This window comes from Thunnus albacares, chromosome 9, assembly GCF_914725855.1.
Source record: "Thunnus albacares chromosome 9, fThuAlb1.1, whole genome shotgun sequence".
Taxonomy (NCBI): domain Eukaryota; kingdom Metazoa; phylum Chordata; class Actinopteri; order Scombriformes; family Scombridae; genus Thunnus; species Thunnus albacares.
In genome coordinates this window covers 21,834,995-21,856,035 of record NC_058114.1, presented here as the reverse complement: position 1 = coordinate 21,856,035, position 21,041 = coordinate 21,834,995, and the positions used below count along the sequence as shown (strand labels likewise).

At 39.8% G+C, this 21,041-nt stretch overlaps 1 protein-coding gene across 6 annotated transcripts in view; it reads right to left on the bottom strand.

Moving 5' to 3' along the window:
• Positions 1–16,486, bottom strand: part of slc44a5b (solute carrier family 44 member 5b) — a 36,632-nt gene extending 20,146 nt beyond the window's left edge. For 3 of the 6 annotated variants that reach the window (XM_044361470.1, XM_044361471.1, XM_044361472.1), the window contains exons 1-2: positions 16,156–16,483; positions 1,939–1,987 (exon numbers count right to left, since the gene is read on the bottom strand). In XM_044361470.1, the coding sequence (XP_044217405.1) occupies positions 1,939–1,987; positions 16,156–16,192 (86 nt within the window). In that variant the 5' untranslated portion in view covers positions 16,193–16,483. Of the gene's footprint in view, positions 1–1,938; positions 1,988–16,155 lie in introns of all 6 variants that reach the window. The other 3 variants (XM_044361468.1, XM_044361469.1, XM_044361473.1) reach the window with 3 other exon arrangements.
• Between the last annotated feature and the right edge of the window lie 4,555 nt (positions 16,487–21,041).

Below are 21,041 nucleotides of genomic sequence, written 5' to 3'. Positions count from 1 at the left end.
CACGCTCCTTTAGGTATACATATGTCCAGGACTGGGCAAGATATCAATATTATATCGATATAGTGATATGAGACTAGATATCATCTTAGATTTTGGATATCGTAATATTGTGATATGGCGTAATGTGTTGTCTTTTCCTGGTTTTAAAGGGTGACTTACAGTAAAGTGATGTGATTTTCTGAACTTACCAGAAGTAAGTGACTGTTCCAGCTGTTCTATTATTTGTCTTAGTCATTATAGCCACATTACTGATGATTATTTATCAAAAATCTCATTGTGTAAATATTTTGTGGACACATCAATAGTCATCCCTACAATACTGTCGCAATATCGATATTGAGGTATTTGTTAAAAAATACTGTAAGATTTGATTTTGTCCATATTGTCCAGCCCTAATATGTTTTGATGTGAGCAAACATCTGATTTATTGGTAGACTGTGTTGTAAGTGCACATTTATAGTAAACCACACTATAAAAGGCATTATTATATTGTAACAAGCTTGTGCAGTTCTGGCTCTGTGTATATTTTTGACACTGATTATATCTGTGACATTATATTGTTTATAGCTGGAGCCAGGTTAAATTAACACTACACAGTGTCCTCTTCTGTCCGGCCTTTAGAGGACTACTCAATTATCACAGATACAGTTACTTCAGTTAGACATTGAGCTTGCATGAAAACAAGACGACCACAGAGTCAGTTCTCTCCCAGTTCTCATTAAGAAAAAGCCTCTGAGCCACAGAAACATCAAAGTATCCTTGGTGCCTTCACCCAGCTGTAGCAGTGAAATGGGCTGGAGAGGGTGGGATAAAGAGACACAGGAGGACTGAAACATGCCTTCACAGCAGCCTGCCAAACCGACACTGAACATAAAAGAGATAAGAGCCTACATTACCTCAGAAAATGACTAAATCATCAAGAAAAGCCTGTGGTGGCACCCTTGGGGGTTTTTTGCTTTATTGCAAAATTCTGCTCTTCATTGCGCTAAAGAAATCAGGTAGACTGAATGTAGACTTCATTTGAAAAATCCCATATACTTCGAGCACTTTGAGCTGAATATTATTATTATATATTTTGGAGGGAAAAACTCCTGAAGTTTTTAGTTCTGTATTTCTAAATGTAGTGGATCACATATGTTAAGCACCATCATTTTTTTGGAATGTGACCACATTTTTAAGTCCCCAAATTATCCTAAAACTTGACAATTTCATGTGAATTTCCTAAGTTAAAAAAAACAAACACTTTTATGTGTTTTAGTTTGGTTCTATCAATGACATTTTAAACACACTGCTTTTCAAACACTATGTTGTAACAAACATGTCAAATCAAATCAATAGCAAAAACTCACTATCTGTCATGTATAGAAATGTAGCCCTCATGAGGCAAATATCAGACTGCAGTTTATCATGAGGAGTGCTTGAAAAAACAGACACATTTCACTATCTCCTTGCAATAGCCCCAGTGATCTGTGGATTACATCCATTTTGGGTGTATCTGGCTGGTTAATAATGTGTGTCATCGGGCTAACTCCAGCCACCAGCTTGACTTATGGCCATTGATCTGTGTGGTGGAGTGGAATAGAGCTACCAGCACTCAGCCTTCAATCTTTATTAACGTAGCATGACAAATGATCAATCTATCAGCGCTTGGACAGGGGTGTGTGCCAAAAAGATTATACAACAGGCTAGTTCGATACACATCAAAGAATCAGATGTTGGAAGATAGTGACTCGTCAAAGGTCAGTTCACCCAAATCAAAAAAATACATATTTCCTTACGAAGTCCTATTGGTATCAGTGATTGCAAAATGCAGGTAAATACAATTCAGTTTCTTCAGTGTTGACAAAATGTCTTTCAAATGTGTTTGTGAACATACATTATTAGATGAAACAACTACAGTATAAAGCAAAAGGTGGTGATAGTGAATATATGTAATACCTGTTATGAACAGGCCCTCTGAAGTTTGGGTCAAACTTGCGCGGCTCACCTATAAGACAAGCAGAGCATGGTGAGGTTAGTTAACAAGAGTTTGGAAAAGTCAAAAGGAACAGAATTAAAATTCAAGATTCAATCAAAATTCAGTGTATACAGTAGATGACACTACAGAAAACCAATGTCTGGTTCATTAGCAGAGTAGGAGGATAAAAGATTGAACAAAAGAAAACAGAGAGAGAAACAGAAAATAAGAATATCAAAACAGTTATGAGCAGCATTTAAAACACTGACACCACAGAAAAGTCCCATATCACATGTTGTGTTGTGTCGTTCAACTGGCCAGGACAAACTACAGTAACTAGGCCATTTCACTTTGCAGTTCTCCTAGCGGGACTGGGATGAAGAGGGATGATCATACTAAGCGAGAGCTGTAAAAGCCAAAACAATGTAGCTAATACAGAAATATAATAAATCATTTTAACAACTCATAAGCCAAATTGTTTATCTGGGTCACAGTAAGGAAACCCCATTTGATCCAGCAGAGTAAATACTGAACCACAGTTGCAGGAACCATCAGTCACCCAAGGGGCTAACTCCAACAATGTGCACATGTAGGTGTGAAGGTGCATACATGATGAATGATGAATGCAAATGCACATGTGCATTCATCATCATTGGCTGCTTTTTTGGTGCCCATGTAGTCTCTACCCCAGTTGAAACTAAGTATGACGTGTTTCTGAGGACCTATTAATCATCACACATGGAGCGTAATATCTCCAAGCAGCTGGGGCAGACTTAGGGGCAGCATGAGTGGGCCTATCTCCCATCTGTCCATTTCCCATACCGATCCTGTCAAGAGGTGTACAAGCCAGCGAGTGAGGAATGAGTACAGTCTACTACGCACTTGTAAATCTGGTGGGTCTGGGTTCTGAATGTACTATTAAATTGCATAACTCCCGAATTTAAGTTGAAAAAAAAAGACCAAAACCAAAACAAATGTATCCTAATAACATGCATGGTCTGTGTCTGATTTAGCTCATGCCTCCACCCAGGGAGCTCCACAGTCATCCAAAAACGATTAAAGACACATTAAAAACCCATAATGTTGCAATGGGTGATATCATTTTTCATTACAATGAACATGGTGAGTGTAGTTTATTTTGTAACAACTTCACAACAGCATTTTTGGTCTGTGGAGAGTAGCTGTGTGTTGTGCAGATGTCAATGAGCATGCTCAGTAATGCAGTTCTGTGAACAGTAAGTAATAAAGTAGATGGCCATGGTAATTTTCATTAACTACAAATGTTGTAGACAACAATTAAGTGCTTGGTTGAGAAAATTTGGTAAACACAGAAATTAAATCAAACACACCTTATCCTCTCTCTTTCTCACACACACACACACACACACACACACACACGCACACACACACAACCAGTAGTGACAACATATAAAAGCTGCATCACATAGCTGATTATCTATTTTGTTGGAAATAGTGAACATGATGATTCATTGGATATACAGTAAGTTTACCATAGAGAATGTCCCATAGAATGTTTCCCCTTTGTTAATTTTGCAGCGGCACACCGCCACTGCAAAATTATGAGCGCCACTGCTAAAATTTCACATGATCATTAACATCAATGGGCTACTAATGATTTTCACTCACACACCCTGGTTTCCATGGAATTGTTTTGAGTCATGCTCCCTCTCCTCATTCTTCAAAGGACATCTATTATGAAAGGTAGAGTAGTGTAGCTCCGTTAAGGAATAGGGCAGTCGATCCGGCAGTAAATGTACAGTACAGGCTACAGTGTGTCATTTAATAAATGCTGCAGCTTCTCAGGACCAAGAAAAGTCTCGTCTATTGTTTTCCCAATGGCTGGAAAAGTGATGGGGGTTAGCCCCAAAGTTGGGGGCTACAATGGGTTAGCCCAACCTGACCAGGCTCACTTAGGGTGGACTGACCTTTAAGGTGGACCAGCTATTCTCATTTTAGTATCAATCTCAGCCACTCTTAAACAGAGAATGGAGAAATGTCTGGCTGCTGAGTCTCTACCGAGTTTTGCTCTTGCCTGTGCTGGTCACATTCACACAAACCATCACTATTCATCTGTCTTAATTTTTCCACAGAAAACATGGCAAAATATTTATTGTGATTGTACTTGTACCAAGACCAAATTTACACCTCGTATTAAAATGTGTTTTTTGGGGGTTTTTTTTATTGGATCTCGATATGCAAATACACTAGGTAGAGCTGGCAGACTTGTCAACAAACATTGCATGCCCCAGGTCAAGGAAACTGCTGCCACGAACAGACGTCATTCATTTTCAAATCACTATTTAGGAGGGAAGACTTTTAGCTACCGCACTACTTGTAGCTCTTGAGGGGCTTGCTTTAGCTGCCAGGACTTATTTTGTGTTTGGTTTATTAGTTAAGTTTATTTGCCTGTAGTAAAACACATAGCTGCAAAAAAATTCCCTTCTCTGGCTGGAAATATAACTGATTCAGCACAATAAAGCAAGCAATTATCTGATCATGGGGTAATTCTTACCAGCAATGGCAAAAAAGGTTTCTAAATCTAATATTTCTGCATGAAAATAATGTATTGAAAAGTCAGGATGTTTCCCAAACTTCCATATGTGAATGCATGTCCACCAACTAGCCGCAACATCCATTATCTCATTACAAAGGCACCTATCAAGGGGTGGGATATATAAGGTAGCAAGTGAGCTGCCAGTTCTTGAAGTTGATGTGTTGGAAAAAGGAAAAAGAATAAGGATCTGAGCGACTTTGAAAAGAGCCAAACAATTGTGATGGCTAGACGACTGGGTCAGACCATCTCCAAAATGGCAGGTCTTGTGGGGTGTTTCGGTATGCAGTGGTCAGTATCAACCAAGAGTAGTCCAAGGAAGGACAACCAGTAAACTGCCGACAGGGTCATGGGCACCCAAGGCTCATTGATGCACCTGGGGAGTGAAGACTAGTCCATGTGGTTCGAACCCTCAGAAGAGCTACTGTAGCACAAATTGCTGAAAAGGTCAATGCTGGCTATGATAGACAGGTGTCAGAACACACAGTGCATAACAGCTCACTGTGGGGCACTATGAGGTTACGTAGCCACAGACCAGTCAGAGTGCCCAAGCTGACCTCTGTCCAGAATCAGAAGTGGACCATGGAGAAATGGAGGAAGGTGGCCTGGTCTGATGAGTCATGTTTTCTTTTACATCATGTGGACAGCCGGGTGCGTGTGCATTATTTTCCTGGGGAAGAGATGGTACCAGGATGCACCATGGGAAGAAGGCAAGCCGGCAGAGGCAATGTGATGCTCTGGGCAATGTTCTGCTGAGACCTTGGGCCCTGGCATTCATGTGGATGTTACCACCTATCTAGACATTGTTACAGACCAAGTACACCCCTTCATGGCAACATTATCCCCTGATGGCAATCTTTCAGCAGGATAATATGCCCTGCCACACTGCAAAGTTTGTTCAGGAATGGTTTGAGGAACATGACAAAGAGAGCCTTAGCTTCCAAATTCCCCAGATCTCAAACCAATCAAGCATCTGTGGGATGTGTTGGTAAAACAAGTCCAATCCATGGAGGCCCTACCTCACACCTTACAGAACTTAAAGGATCTGCTGCTAACGTCTTGGTGCCAGATTCAGAGGTCTTGTGGAGTCTATGCCTTGACGGGTCAGAGCTGTTTTGGTGGCACAAGGGGGACCTATGGAATATTAGGCAGGTGGTTTTAATGTTTTGGCTGATTGGTGTATATTCATGGAGAATGATGGAGAAAGAACCTCTTAGTTGTGAGTACATTAACAAGGTCCACAGACACTCCAAGTCCTGGCGGCTTACTTGTTACCTGGAAAATCATGTTTCTTAACTCTTTTTTTTCACCTTCAAATCTTTTCACAATCTCCTCTTACATCTCCAATGTGCTCTGGCCCTCAAACATGCCTGCATTTCCCTGCTGTAGTTTCTCTACTACAACAGTGGTATTCTGAAGGATATAGATGCCAAATCTCTAGGCTAACAGTAAAATAATATCAGGGAAAGCAACAATGCAACATTTCCACTCACAAACAACCCAAGAGATGTTCTTGAGCTGCAGTCAGCAGAAAAAAATGCACAAGACCAGAAATATACTTGAATCTGGGAGAGTTGGCATTGTCAAATTTCTGTTCCTATCCATTTTTACAAAGTCAAGTGTATATTGAATAGGGGTGTGAACTGTGGCAGATGGAGGACTGCAAAGGTTACAGTGGACTTCAAACCACTAGCTGGTCTCATGACTACATGGGACTATGTGCACCTACTGAATCATGCGGACATTCCTTACATTCACTGTAGCTATGATTATGACCATTTCAGCTTCTTTGTAATCGAAGCAGTATGACTCACCTTTCTTTTAAGGTATTTGATAAGAGGGGCTCAAAGTCCCTTTTTCTTTTGTCCTTGCGGTTAAAAACCTTAATTTACAGCCATGGTTTGACTGTCAGTGAAAGTCACTCACTTGAGTTGTGTTGCAGGTCTAAAAATGGGAGATGTTCTGGGTTAAGTGTGTGAATTCCTCAGCCAAGGACACAGTGTCACCGGACCAGGTGCTCACTGCGGCATTTGCAGAGCAATGGCATTGAATGTAAGAGGATGCTACTCTGTATTTCTACTAAGTAGTGTACTGTAAACACATTCCTGTATAATGATACAGATTAAGACATTCATGACTGATAAGCTGATTTTTTCCCCAATAGCTTCATACAATATGGGACTTTGAACCATGTTGCAAACTGACCAACTACCACTGGACACCTGAGGTGGGTCAAATGCCAAGAACCAGGGTCAAGCATCCCAAATTACATTCAGTTTAAGCAAATGAACTGAAGATAGCTCCATACCACTCAGATCATAAACTGGGCATCTTAAAGTCAACAACTGTTCACAATGTACTGGCAGAGTTGAACTGCACCTCTATGTTGTGCCTTAAGTTACATCCAATTGCTTTTATATCCCAGTGAGTGTTGCTACACCTTTGTGGCTAGCAGGCTGCATCACATTAACTCACATTAGAGCTAATTAGATGTACAGCCGTAGGGGGTGAGCAATATATATGTAGCTAGCTACTAGTCTGGGCCTTATGCAAGCTGCATATACATAGATTTTAAAATGCTTTAATTGATCTTCCTAGGTTGTGTGAATATTCAAAACAAATGCAGATCCCCACAGTGCAGGGGCAATTGTGGTAAAAAAAATAGGTTAGTCCATATGGCAAGAGCAAGCTGAATCACACAGAGATCAAGGAGAGCCAGTGGTGAGAGGACAGATTGTGGGGCAGCAAGTGTCAGAGAGTGGAGATTTTTTCAGAATCATGTCAGTGGTTTCTTGATGAGCCTACTGTTTAGTGTTGTGAAGTCTGCCAGTATAGTAGTTCCCCTGCCGACTGATGAAAAATGAGGGCAGTCATTACGCTGATCAAAACCCATAACACAAGAATGTCAATACAATATGACAAAGGGAACTTAAATACACAACATGTGACTGTGCATGTGTACTCTCCAAAAACAAAAAACATTTTATAATATAGTGTACAGCAAACTAAAACCAAAAACATTCAGGTGACGAAGCGTGTGCTTATTCAGCTAAGCTAAATTTAGCTTTAGCTGCAGTTCCTACTCACTTTATCAGCTTGATTACTTTTACCAGACCAGTGTACTTTACTCTGGCCCACAAAACAGATTTTAATGAAGGGTTAAAAAGAGTACTGAAAATCATCAGTGATGCCGGGCCACCAGCAGACTCTGCATTAGATGACGGCTGTTTAGACTGCACTGCAGTATGCCAGTGCAGGAGATGAGGCTGGTGGACTGGATGTGTGCTGCTGGCTGTGGTCAGGCTGAATGAGGGTCTGTAGTCAACAACATTTGGAAAAAGCCTGGCAGGCATGCTACACTGGGACAGCTAGAGTTGCTGTTAGCTCCACTAACTGCTCGTCTCTTCAATTGACATAGTGTTAGATAATGCCGCCGTGTACTGCTGTGACTGAAAGATTTACGCATAACATAACAATCATAGTGGTAATCAAGGGCTCTGAGGCAATGAGGCTGGATGGGGTGAGGATTTACACATCGGGATCAGACAAAGGCTTTGGCAGTAATCTTTGCTCCGCAATACCATTTGCATTTGCAGCTAGTCTGCCATAGCAACAAGATCTATGGATCAATTTACAGTAGTGAGGAGCTAACATCATAAACTAAGTCTGTGACACATAAAAATGTGTTAAAAAGCCTACTACCAAAAGAGGTTTAATAAAAGCTCTCAAAAAAGACTGAAAGGCACTGTGACAATGCCTCAATTTGAAGTCTGTACCTGCTGTCAGACAGAATCTGAAGTATGTGCAGAGATTGACTGCTGAGAATCAACTTCAGAGTGCCTGTGCTGGAAGACAGCCAGATGTAACAACCCAGCCTGGAGTGATAAAGCTTCACGGGAAAGTCACAGAAGCAGTTCATCGCTTTGTATTTCACAATTTGTGATGAGAAAAAATTGCACACTTATCTCCTGTGGCTCACTTTATCACAAGGTTAGACTGCTCAGGGATTATGTGCACATCTACTGAGTCACATAGACTTTATGTGGCAAATATTACTGCAGATACTCTGAGATGAGATTGCTCATGTGATAGAAAAGATCACCAGTAAATGAAAGGGCATCAGCCTATACCCGTACCAGAAATCTTTAAATCTAAATCAAGAAATTGAGGGTCTGCAAAAGCACATAATTACCAAATATAAAATGGTTAGGATTATTAACCATATGGAGCACAGTGTTGTCAACACACCCTCCAGAATAAAACTTTCTTCACTTTCTCTCTCTCTCGTTTCCACAGCCCCCCTTCCCTGCATTTCTCAGCTAGTCTCTGTAAACACATCCAGTACACAGACACATCAACATGGGCAGACACAGGCACCAGTGTGCCCAGGCTCCACTGTCCAACACAGGCCTCTTTCATACCGTGGTCAGGCAAACAGCTCGAACACTGCAGGTGCTCTACATGGGTTGGGTCAGAGGGGCCATTTGGGAAGGACTTTTTTGTTGTTTTCACTCTGCTGATTCATAAACAGTTCCAAGTCCTGGAGGGAGTGAAGTGCTGTAAGACTGCACTTCTGTCAAAGCTATGTTGGGCTAGAGGAGTGTAAAATCCAGCTACAAGTAAAAAAAAGGAGAAAACAGAAATGTTAAAAATTCAGCATAATAATGTTGCTCAACGGGATGGGCACAGAGTGTAATGCTGAATGCTGTTTACAGTACTGTATATTCATTCATATTTGATAACAGTACTGGCTTCAGCCAATTCACTGAGGAAAGCAACAGCAGAAACACATTTTTTAAGCTTTGTGTTTTCCTCAGGTCTCTATTTAAAAACAAGCAGTGTTCAGGTTTCTCCTGCAACAATAGTGAGGGTTGCATGGCACATTAGTAACAAAGCTGCTTGGGTGGATCACTACCATAAAGATAAAGGGGTCAGAAAAGCTGGAGCAGGATAAGAGACTAGGAGGAGGTCAAAGTTTCACAGCTGAATCAGACAGCACTCTCACATCATCATCTTTCCCAAAACACACCCACACACACACACAGGCAACACTCTCTCACATATGATAGAAAATTTTTCAGTCTGAGCGTTGCAGCTAGAGTTGCTATAGCATGAAACAACAAGGGAAAGCTGACCCCTTTCGTTTGGGTTCACTCCCTCTCAAAACAATCATGCTGACCAGTCTGTCGAAGCTCTAGCTGACCTTTGTCACCTCGTCATTCAGACAGGAAGTCTCCATCCTTCCTCCACATCGCATCTTCTCTGTTTTTTCTTTCTGTCTTCTGTGCAGTAGGTACAGCAGTACACATTCCTCCACAAACACCATGTTTGTTTACTACCGTGGTCACAGAAACGCTCTGATTGGCTTTGAATAGCCTATATCGCTTCTCTGAGGACTGAGATTTATTACCTCTAGACATATGTTGGGTATGTTCAATGTGGTCACGTGCTCTGTGTTGCTATTTGCGTTTGCTCTTTCTCTCTCTCACTCACACACACACACACACGCACAGATGAATTGGAAACAGCATCATAATCACACAGTTCTCCCACACTTCCCTATAAAAAAATAGATTGGGAGTCCATCTTGGAAAGAATCAACGCAGTTAAAAAGCTACAAATGGCTCACTTTTTTCATAATTTTAAAGTGGAAACATATTACACAGAAACACTATCACTCTTTTTCACTGCCTTTTTTCTATCGCCCTTCTGTATCCAGACACATCCTTAGAGCTTCGCTCTTATTTTCCCTCTCTGGAGAACAGTACAATCTTTAAAGTGCTTGCCTCCTTATTGAAACAAGACAACAACATCCAGATCTCTGGTTTAGGTTTACTTAGCAGTGTCCCTTGGGAACCTCTCAACTATTAGCAGATGATAGAGGACAGTATACTTGGCATATCTGGCTTTCTAGCCCTCTTGGTTAACTCCTAACAGTACATAAACAGTATGTACTGTGCATATTTTCAGAGAAAAGCAAAAACACAGTGCTAGCTGACATCCTCTCAAAATCCAAGAATAGTGAGCTCAGAGTTGAGATTCGACCCCCAGGAGGGGAGTTAGCATCTGAGAGTGTCAGACGCTGACAGCTAGCCTGCTGCTCTGAGCGGAGAAGCAGCAGTATTGTTGCTGGACCTTTGTGACCTTGGTTACTTCTCTGGGAGCTTCCAGGCAAGCCAGTGGCAGCCCTGTGTTCCTGTGAAGCAAGACTCGGTACAGCTACTGTGGATCCGTGACAGACGCAACTGGCTTTGGCCAGGATTTAGGACTTGAACATAAAAGGATAGGCTACATCTTGATATCCAAATATGCAATACACACACCGAAGTGATGAAACACAGATATCTACAACTACACTTAAACACATCTACACACCTTTACGAGTGCACACAGTGTCCTTTCATTTCATAATCAGTATTCAAGACTTGTTTGCTTGAAACAAGAAGATTCCACTTATTCTGTACTTTCCTACAGTTTCCTCTCAGTCTGCTATGGTTTACAAATTAGTGTCGGTATCTTGAAAAATCAAGACAGAATACAGTAGATCACTCCATTAGTATCCTTAAATTATGTACAAGTCGATCTGCACTGGAAACAGAATACTGTAAATAATCTCACCCTGTAGGCAGACTTATTTGCATGTTTTAGGAAAACTATGTAATGGACTAAATTACTAATTAAGATGGCATCTTTTGCCGTGTATGTTCACAGAGAAATCTTCATCTCACTTTGCATATCAAAGTTGAACAAGTTTTATGTTAGTCAGGATGCAACTGGGCCCAGATTTCCCATGGTAAGAATGATGAAACTTTGCTGCTAAACATTTCAAACATGTTTTCACTACCACAACCCTGCTGTTTGTTTAATTGTATATTTTTTGAACTGGTTGCACTTTGCTATGACAAAGGCTACTAAACAGCTGAATGTTGTGTGGATGTAACATCATATTCAAATGACAAGTGAAAGTCTACAAATTCAGTAAGTCAGTGAATGTCAGTGATGTGGTCCTAAACCATGTGACATTCTCCTTTAATTATAAGTACAATTTGTTTCTACACCCTGAGGGAGGCCCTATGTCCCTATTTGGCCAATGATATTATATCACTTTACTGCCTGTGTTCTCCAACAGGGGATCCTCTTAACCTCTGCCACTCAGCAATCTGCGCACATCAAACTCAGATCAGCCTCAAAGCCACTGAAATACTGATATATCTAAGCAAACCTGCAAGGTACAATGCAAGGCTCCTTACCTCCTGTGCAACAAAGCATGTTTACAACACCAGAACATCATGTCTCTTTGTGTTCTTAGGGTAATGATTAATTTGTTTCGATAAAGCTAGCTGCCTCGTTTAGCATATTAGACCTATCAGATGTCATTTCAAATCTCACTGTTCGACACCTACGTGTCTAGCATGAATGTAGCTGCATCTCTTGCTCATTTTTCAGTGTATCTTTAGGTTGTCTTTAATATGTCACTGTCAATGTCACTTAGTCCTCTGGACATAAACAAACACGGACTACATTTGTAAGGCAAATTGGAAATTTGCCGTACAAATGCTTGCTGTTGCCTAAAAAGCCAGTTCAGAGTTAAATGTCCTATTTTCATAGACTCGAACAAATAACCATCCAATGCTTGCCTCTGTGCAGAAGTGAATCTCCGAAATTATTTACTGACTCACCCTAGTATTAGTGTGACTAATATACTTTATACTTTCACTGATACTTACACAGCTATCCCTTGAGGGAAGACACATGAAATTAGCAGCAAAGGAACATAACCTTGTTGAAAATAATGAGCAGAAATGCCATAAAGACTAACAAAATGTGTAGGAGCACTACAGAGTGAGCATCAGTCTTCATTTGAAACGAGTACTTGCAGAGGACAGTGACACATAAAAAGCCCATAATAGCACTTAGTCTTGGGTGCAAAATGAGCCATTTGATCCACAACCTTCTCTGACTGCAATTTCACAGGAAAAGGCTGTGAACGTTTGATTTTAAACCAAAGCTCTCCACTTTCTGTCAGGCCTTTTGCATTGACTCTGTATAAAAATGCAGCGTTTAGGGAAGCTGCCCATGCGAGAAATTTGTTAATTAACTGTGTGCCCGACTCAACACTTTCTGTGGTGAATGGAACTCATATCTAAATTGTTACTTACAAACCTGTCACAGAATGATTATGAGCTATTTTTCTACTTTTCTGACTGACTGAACATTTCTGCAGGACAGCATAAACCCAATGAACACTTGCTACATAGTTAGAAACATTATATAATGTACTAGCCTCAAAAGTACACTTCAATCTGGGATGTAGTGCAGGTGGAAATCTGTTGACCGTAAATGATGGGAAGGAAGGTAGTTTGACTAGCTGCTAAAAACATTAGTTCACTTAGGCTTCCTCACATGTTTTTGCTGCTTTTCATTACAGGATATGCTATTTACATACCACATGTTAGGGCTAGGAAAAATTCAATTAAAAGTTATCATCTAACAACTTTTATTTTAGTATCTGGTAAAGCACTTTGCTATACAAATATCACTATACATTTCCCAGAAATATGATAAGTTTAAAGATAGTGGGAGGATTTCCAGTTGAGAAAAAAAGTAGGACTAGAACTCCTTCCACAAAACATGCCCTGTGGTCATTGTTCGTAAAAAAAATGGTTGTCTCTTGCTTTTTCTATTTCTTCTTGAGTGAATCGATGTTACTGTAATGTGATGAGTCAACTAGCATAACTAGAAATAAGTATCTACATGTAACGGTATCATGGACATCTTTTGAAATTAGAGGGGGAAAAAAACAGAGTACATTACCAGTGACTCTTTACACTCTACATTTACAAATCACTTTGTGAAACATTAGCCTGGTTGTCAACATAATTTTGACAACACTATGGGGTAGAGGGACCTGGTGTAGAATTTATCTTGCTCTTTGCTCAGTTGTGAGACCAAAAAAACAAAAAACAAAGACAATCTCTGAATTACTCTTTTGCCAAGCTAGCTGATGGAACGAAAGCACCAGGGAGCATATAACATAAAGCAGCTGACCTAAACACAAGGAGGCACCATAACTATATCTTTCCTCTATGCTGTAATCTGATGATTTTTTCAATTAATTGGTAGATTATATGGTCAGAAGATAGTGAAAAATGCCCATCACAATTTCGTAAAGCCCAATAATGCCATGAAATTGCTTGTTTTGTTCTAACACCAGCCTGAAACCCAAAGATATTCAGTTCATGAGCCATCATAGAACGCTGTTAGGACAAAATTATGTTCCTTAATTAAGCAGTCTCACTATATTATATGCTATTCTCCGGAGAATAGCACTTGAGTTGAAGCAATAGACGATAATGCAAGTAAATGTATGTATCAGGCAGGATAATGATGCACATGCTGTATCTAAATAATGTATATAATAATAATAATAATGGTAATAATAATAATAATAATGACACATAGGCTCTACATTGTGTTTCACTCCAAACCTGCACTGAGCTGTTTACTTACAACACTTTACAGATAATCTCTAACGTCAGGTTCATGGTACATTGTAATGCACCAGTTTGAACTTGTGAATGGGGAGTCATAGGGTTTGAAGGCCCCGGTGGTGCGCTGCATGTCTGCGGAGAGCAGTGAGAATCAACTACAGCTGACAAGCTGCAGTCATGATTGGCAGAGTGCTGGAGTCATGAGATCTGAGGGACACACGGGTTCAGCATGTGGGGAAATAAGAGTAGCTTTCCCCACCGAGAGACTTGACCATGCCAATGTCACTCTGAGACAGTACAGCTACTGTCCTTTAAGGTTCAAGCCTCCCTCATAGTCATCTCGAGTGTGGACTGATAATGATGTTGAACTGATAAGCTTGATGTTGCGGTACACTGTCATCTTGCAACTTGAAGAAATGCAGTGCAGTGAAGAAATGTAGACAAAATGACAATGACATTAAGTTCTGTATTATAGCTGGGGTTGCACTGATTAGCTTATAGATCTACATTTTTAGTCTCCTTTTGGTGAGTGCACTGGATCAGTGTATATATGACTGAAGTTACACCATGAGTACAGCCACACAACAACAACTAGTAAAGCCTGAAACCTCATCCTTTGTGGAGCTTAATGTTTTTGATTTTGTTCAGCAATGTTTTTGTAAAAGAGTGTTTCATTGAAAGCAACCCTGAGTTGCCCTGTCAGCGTCTGGGTTTCAATGGATCGTTTGTTTCCCATGATATTCTGGTTGTAGCCTGATTAGTTGTCTGGTTAAAATCACCAGTGTAAGTAACTTTTTGTTTCAGAAGAAAGACACTGTCTGCTGACTGTGTGGCATCTGGCAGTGATAAAGGATTACAGTGCTTTGATAAACAACATGATTACTCAGGCAGGATAATGGACAAAAAATCTGCCCACAGATTAAATATATCCATACGCCTGGAGAATCAAAAATGTCACTTAGAGGCAAAAACAAATCCCTGGTTACTAAAACCATTAAGAGAGGACATTGCTTTTAACCTTAATTACCACCTGCACACTTGCACTGCTATTGTTACAATGTTGTAATTATCCTCAATGTGGGGATGAAGTGAGGAAGGAAAGTGGAGATAAAATGTATTGCTGTTAACAGTCTCCTATTATGAGCACTTTTTACAGTATACACCTGGTAAATAATACAAGGATAATAAGTTAATATCACTGGGGTTAACTAAGGATACAGATCATTTTTGAGGTAATGCAGGGGTAGAAATAAGAAAAAAATCATTACGCTATTTATTTCAACATAATTAACGTTTAAAAAACGTTATTCTACTGTTAAAGCGTATTTGAAGTCATTTATTAACTTAATTAGCAACTGTAAGTTAGCTAGCATTAACACATTCAGGCTAAAGATTAATTAGCGTTAGAACTGAAACGATTAGTCGACTGGTCCGTGAACAGAATATTAATCTGTAAACTATTTTTGATAATTAATAAATCACTGAAAACTATTTTGAGCAAAAAATGACAAACATTCCCTAATTTCAGCTTCATAATGATTAGAAGTTATCTGCCTTTCTATGGTGGCTAATAAACTGAATATCTTGGCGTTAGGAGAAAAGCAATTTCATGACATTTTTAGGCTTCATGACCTTAAAATCAATCAATTAATCGGAAAAAACAGGCAGAGAACAGTACAGAGGAAAGATACTGGCATTTAACGTTACAGTAGTGACGAGGTGACAAAGGGGAATGTGGAGATAAGAAATTGTTTTTATACACTTGTAATAAAAGGTAAACAGTTAAGGGTAAATAAATAAATAAATTATATAACAGGAGTTAACAAAGGGTGTTTTGATTTTTGAGACAGTGTAGGGTGAGAAGTAGGCTAATTCTTCTAATGTAACGTATAACAGCCGTTTTAAAAAACCGTTAGAGTAACTTGCCGTTAGGTTACTGCGTATTTGATACCAACCGTTAAATAGCCTCTAGTTAGCAACTGACAATGTAAGCTAGCTAACCGTCCTGTAAAGCACAGCAAGGGGTCAAATATCATTCGGACTACAGATGATAACGTTGTATCCTGTGTTGTCATAACGTTACAGAGGGGGAAAAATATATCCTGCCGTTTACAACAAAGACGAACCCGACTCACCATAGTAAGAGGAGGGGATGTCCGTCTTTCTAGCCATGGCACTTAGTAGGACAAATAATGCAGCGCTGTCGTCTTGGAATTGGAGACCGCATATGAGAGTCGAGGTGAACCGCAGTTATTGTAGTGCCTTTCCGCGGTCCTGTCGAGAAATAAACACAGCAGCGTTCAGAGGTCTCGGTCTTCTTTTAGTCTGAGGATGCTTCGGCCACGCAGCTGAGCGTCAGTCGTGTTTACAGCGCGACGTCATTAATTATTCCAAAACGGTCTTAAAGGGGACGCTGAGTACCGTGCGCTGCTGCTGCTGCTGCTGCTGCTGAGCTGGGTGTCCTGTTTCCCTTTGTTAGGATGTGATTTAAAGCACGAACGCACACTGCTTATATGCAAGTTTGTCAGCTGACATGAACATGTGTAGGATTTAAATCAGCGATGTTAAAGAACACAGGGATTAGTATAATGGCTGTGTCTGCAAGAATAGTGGTGATTTCCGAGTAGCTTTTTTTTTTTGGATGATTAATAATACAGCCAATATTGCAGCTAGTATTTTTATCTGTCCACACTGAGGCGTCAGTGGAGAAACACTGACCCCAGCTGGAATTTCTGTGACATTGCCGATCTTTCTCTCTATCTCTCCCTTACCCTCTCTCTCAATTTCAGTTCAATCCAGTACAATTCACAGAGGCTTTATTGGCATGACCACATAGAGGTACAGTATTGCCAAAGCACATTGTACAAGGTAGTACAAACAGGGAAAAGTACAGGTTTTAACATACAAACAATTAAACATTATGTTAACCTTATTGAATACAACAACCATGTCAACAATAGTTTGTAATGTAATGCAAATTACATTAATCGTGCTTGAAGGAGAAAAAAGTGTGGCCAAAGCAGAAAGCTGGACTTAACCAATGGATATCAGCAACAATGAAAATAATAATAATAATAATAATAATAATAATAATAATAATAATAATAATAATAATAATAATAATAGTTTATATATATATTTAAAGTGTGGCAGGTAAAGACATACTCTGCTGCTAGATTGAAGCATCCTCTCCTAATAGGATTGGTATTTTCTTTATGTTGGTTATGTGGTCAAATTCAGGATGTTTGTATTTGATTGGACTGGCCGGAGTTTTGTGTATTCTGTTAGAAAGTGCAGCTCTGTCTCAACTTTGTCTTCCTTGCACGGCTGGCAGAACCGCTCCTCTTTGGGGAGCCATGTTTTTTCGTATCGGCCTGTCTCAATGGTCAGGCTGTGCTCACTGAGTCTTCACTTTGTCAAGGTATTTCTTTGTTTAGTGTCAATCACTGTGGTCAGATATTCTGCCACATTGTCTCTCTCTCTCTCTCTTGCTCTCTCTGCGTCTTCAGTTTGAACCAGTGGTAGAGGAAGTATTCAGTTAAGTAAAAGTACCAGTACAGCAATGCAAACATACTCCATGAAAAACCCTACTTAAGTAAAAGTACATTACAGTACAGTATTAGCAGCAAAATGTACTTGAAGCATTAAAGTGAAAGTATTCATTACGTCCCTCCCTCATCATTAGATTATTAATACTGAAGCATCAGTGTGTAAGCAGCATGTTACTGTTGTAGCTGCTGGAGGTGGAGCTAGTTTGAACTACTTTATATACAGTTAGCAAGTTTAGTCCAGTGGTTCCCAACCTCAGGGTTGGGCCCCTCCAAAGAGTCATCAGATAAATCTGAGGGATCGTGAGATGATTAATTGGAGAGAAAAGAAGAAAAAACAAAGTTGATGATAGACAAATATGTTTTTAGTTTTTGGACGTTTTCTCTAATCCATTATTTTTTGGGGGTGAAATATTGGATCATTTGAACATTTATTGAAAAGAAACCATGTGAGAAGTTTACAGGGAAAAATCACAATTTGGTGGAGCTGTTAACAACTCATATACATCTGAAATGTGACCCTGACTACATAGTGCTTTTTGTGAGATGTCAAAAGCCAAAAAGGTTGGAACCCACTGGTTTCATCTTTAACAATGTGTTGTATTTTAAAAGCTTGTTATATTATCCATTGTGTCAAATATTCATCTGAAAAGTAACTAAAGCTGTCAAATAAATGTAGTGGAGTAGAAAGTACAATATTTCCCTCTGAAATGTAATGGAGTGGGAGTATAAAGTAGCATTAAATGAAAATACTCAAGTAAAGTACACATACACCAAAATTGTACATAAGTACAGTACTTGAGTAAATGTTCTTAGTTACCTTCCATCACTGGTTTGAACCATGACATAAATGTTTTCAAGGAAAAGGGCTCATATGCAAGTTAAGTCATCATGACTCCTTAATGTTGAACTTACAGGTAATCTTTTTAAAAAACATCTGTCAGGTTCAGTCTAAAGTCATCACACAAGAGCAACAGAACTAATAAAAGGGCCAGAAGCACTGTCTTTAAGTGCTAAATTAGGCAAAAATAAGTGAAAACTCCTGTTTGGTGCTCCATGGGTCTTTAAGTACAGATAAAGGAAATATGTATACGTGAAAACTTGAGTGTATATTTGAGAAATGGGCCCTCTTGATTCATTATTATGTCATGTAAAGATAACACAATTTGTTGTGGGTGATCCAGGTGAATCTAATTAATTTTCTCCTCTGTTGAGTAGTTCAAATCCCATTGTATGAGTTCATATGTTATGCAGGGAAAATATTGTTCTGCAAAGTAAATGTAGATAAATGTAGATGAGTAAAATGTGCAATATTTCCCACTTGAAGAAGAGTACAACTATTGAATCCCAATGAAAATACTCAAGATGAGAACTAAATCGTGCCTAAATACGGCACTTCTGTATGTACCATATTTATATTTGCACTCACACACACAGACACACATTGATTTGGGGTTTTGAGAGTCCACTGCAGTGACTATGACCAGAAAGTGGCAGCAGAGGCTAGAGATCATGTACAATAACAGGGAGATCCAAGAGCTGCAGGGTGGGTTTTTTTTGAAGCAGTGACAAAGTAAGATCAAGTAAGAAGCATGTTTTATCTGTGACAGCTGCAGCCAAAGGCATTCAACCGGGTATGTTACCAGAATTACACTTGCCATATTATCTCTTTTTAATGAGAGAATATCTATTACATTAATATTTCATGCCTTTAATGTATGATTGGATTAGGAATGGGACAGGTAATTTGTATTAAACACTGACATCTAAAGTGATGTCTATCTTACTGCTTTGTGGATGAGAGTAATGAGAGCTCAGGTTGCCAAAGGCCAGTCATTAAGAAGAGATTGACTTCCCTGAGACAGATCATATGTTGATATGACAGGAATGCTGCCAGTTACACACTGGGAGAATCAGAATCACATTATTGCCAAGTGCAACATGGTAAAGAACAATTTGGCTCAGAGACAATGGCCTAGGACAGTGGTTTTCAAATTCTTATGGCCCAGAACTGTTAAAAACAAATAACACAGAGATCTTAGCTGCCAGGTTTGAGAGGCACTGCTGTGTCTGATTCAAAAAGCAGTCAGATGAATTATACAATAATAGAGAAAGGGGCACTGCAATAAAAACATATATGGGCAGTAGACACAGCAATTAAAGAGATTATTTCTCAGTCCTATGTTTTTCTGTGAATTTATAATGTATCTTTTGAACGTCTGTTCATCCATGCCTGATGCAGTTGGGTTTTGATGCTATAAATAGACTGATACCACAGCCAGATGGACCCTAGATTTTTATAGCCCAGTTGATAACATACTGTCTTGTGCTATGTTCTTTTTTCAACATAGACATCTCATTTCTATTGTTTTACATGAGCAGGGCTGAACTCTACAGCATTATTCAGTTCAATTCAATTCAAATCACTTTATTTGTCTCCGAGGGGCAATTGCAAAGGCACGCAGAGCAGTACAATTAACAAGTAATACAATACAGGAAAAAATTAAAAATTGAAAAAATACATTAAAAAAAAAACACATAACATACAATGCAACAGTGCTGATTTAGAGTTATGCATTGTATGGCATACAGTGCAAAAATAAGCTATAAACATTATGATACTAATATAATATTAATAATAGTGCAAAATAGTATAGTATAGTATATACGGTATAGGTATTGATATGTAGTTCTATAATATATAGGCATTGGTAGCAGTGTCCTGCAGCTTGGGCAGTGAAGCTGGCGTCCTGAGGGGAGCCAATAAAATGCAGGGAACAGGACGTGTGAAGAGTCCTGTAGGATCCTACCAGCTTATTTTAGCATCTACTGCTCGCATAGGGTGGAGAGGGTTCTGACAGGGAGTCCAATAATTTTGGAGCAGACTTTGACTGTGCTCTGCAGGCGGTTTCTGTTCTGATGGAGTGGAACCAGCAGGTGAAGGATAATGTCATGACGCTCTCAATGAAGGAGTAGTAAAATGTTGTGAGGATGTTGTGAGGATTTGCTGACCCCAAAGGAGTTGAGCTTCCTCAGAAGATACTGCAGCTGTTAGCACTGCCTGAGGATCTCCTCTGTGTTGTTGTTGAAGGTTGTGCCCAGGTATAAGTACCTGTACACAATCTTCGATAACCTGTTGAAATTTGCCCTAATCTTGTACTCCTGAATGGGCTTCCCATGGATAGTGGTGATGACTGCCACAGCCAGTCCCCTCTGCTTGTTGGAGAAGGTCACTACCATGGTCTTATTCACATAGAGTTCCAGGCAGGAGTTGTCACACCACTCCACAAACTCAAGAGCTGAGCTGTGGTGATGTGAGGGGCCTGAACGCAAAGGTAGGAGGACTGTGTTGTCAGCAAACTTGGCCATGTGACAGTTTGGCTGGATGGACCTGCAGTCATCAGCGTGGAGGATGAAGAGCAGGGGTGAGAGGACACAGCCCTGTGGGGAACTAGTTGAAGTGTGTAGGAGGA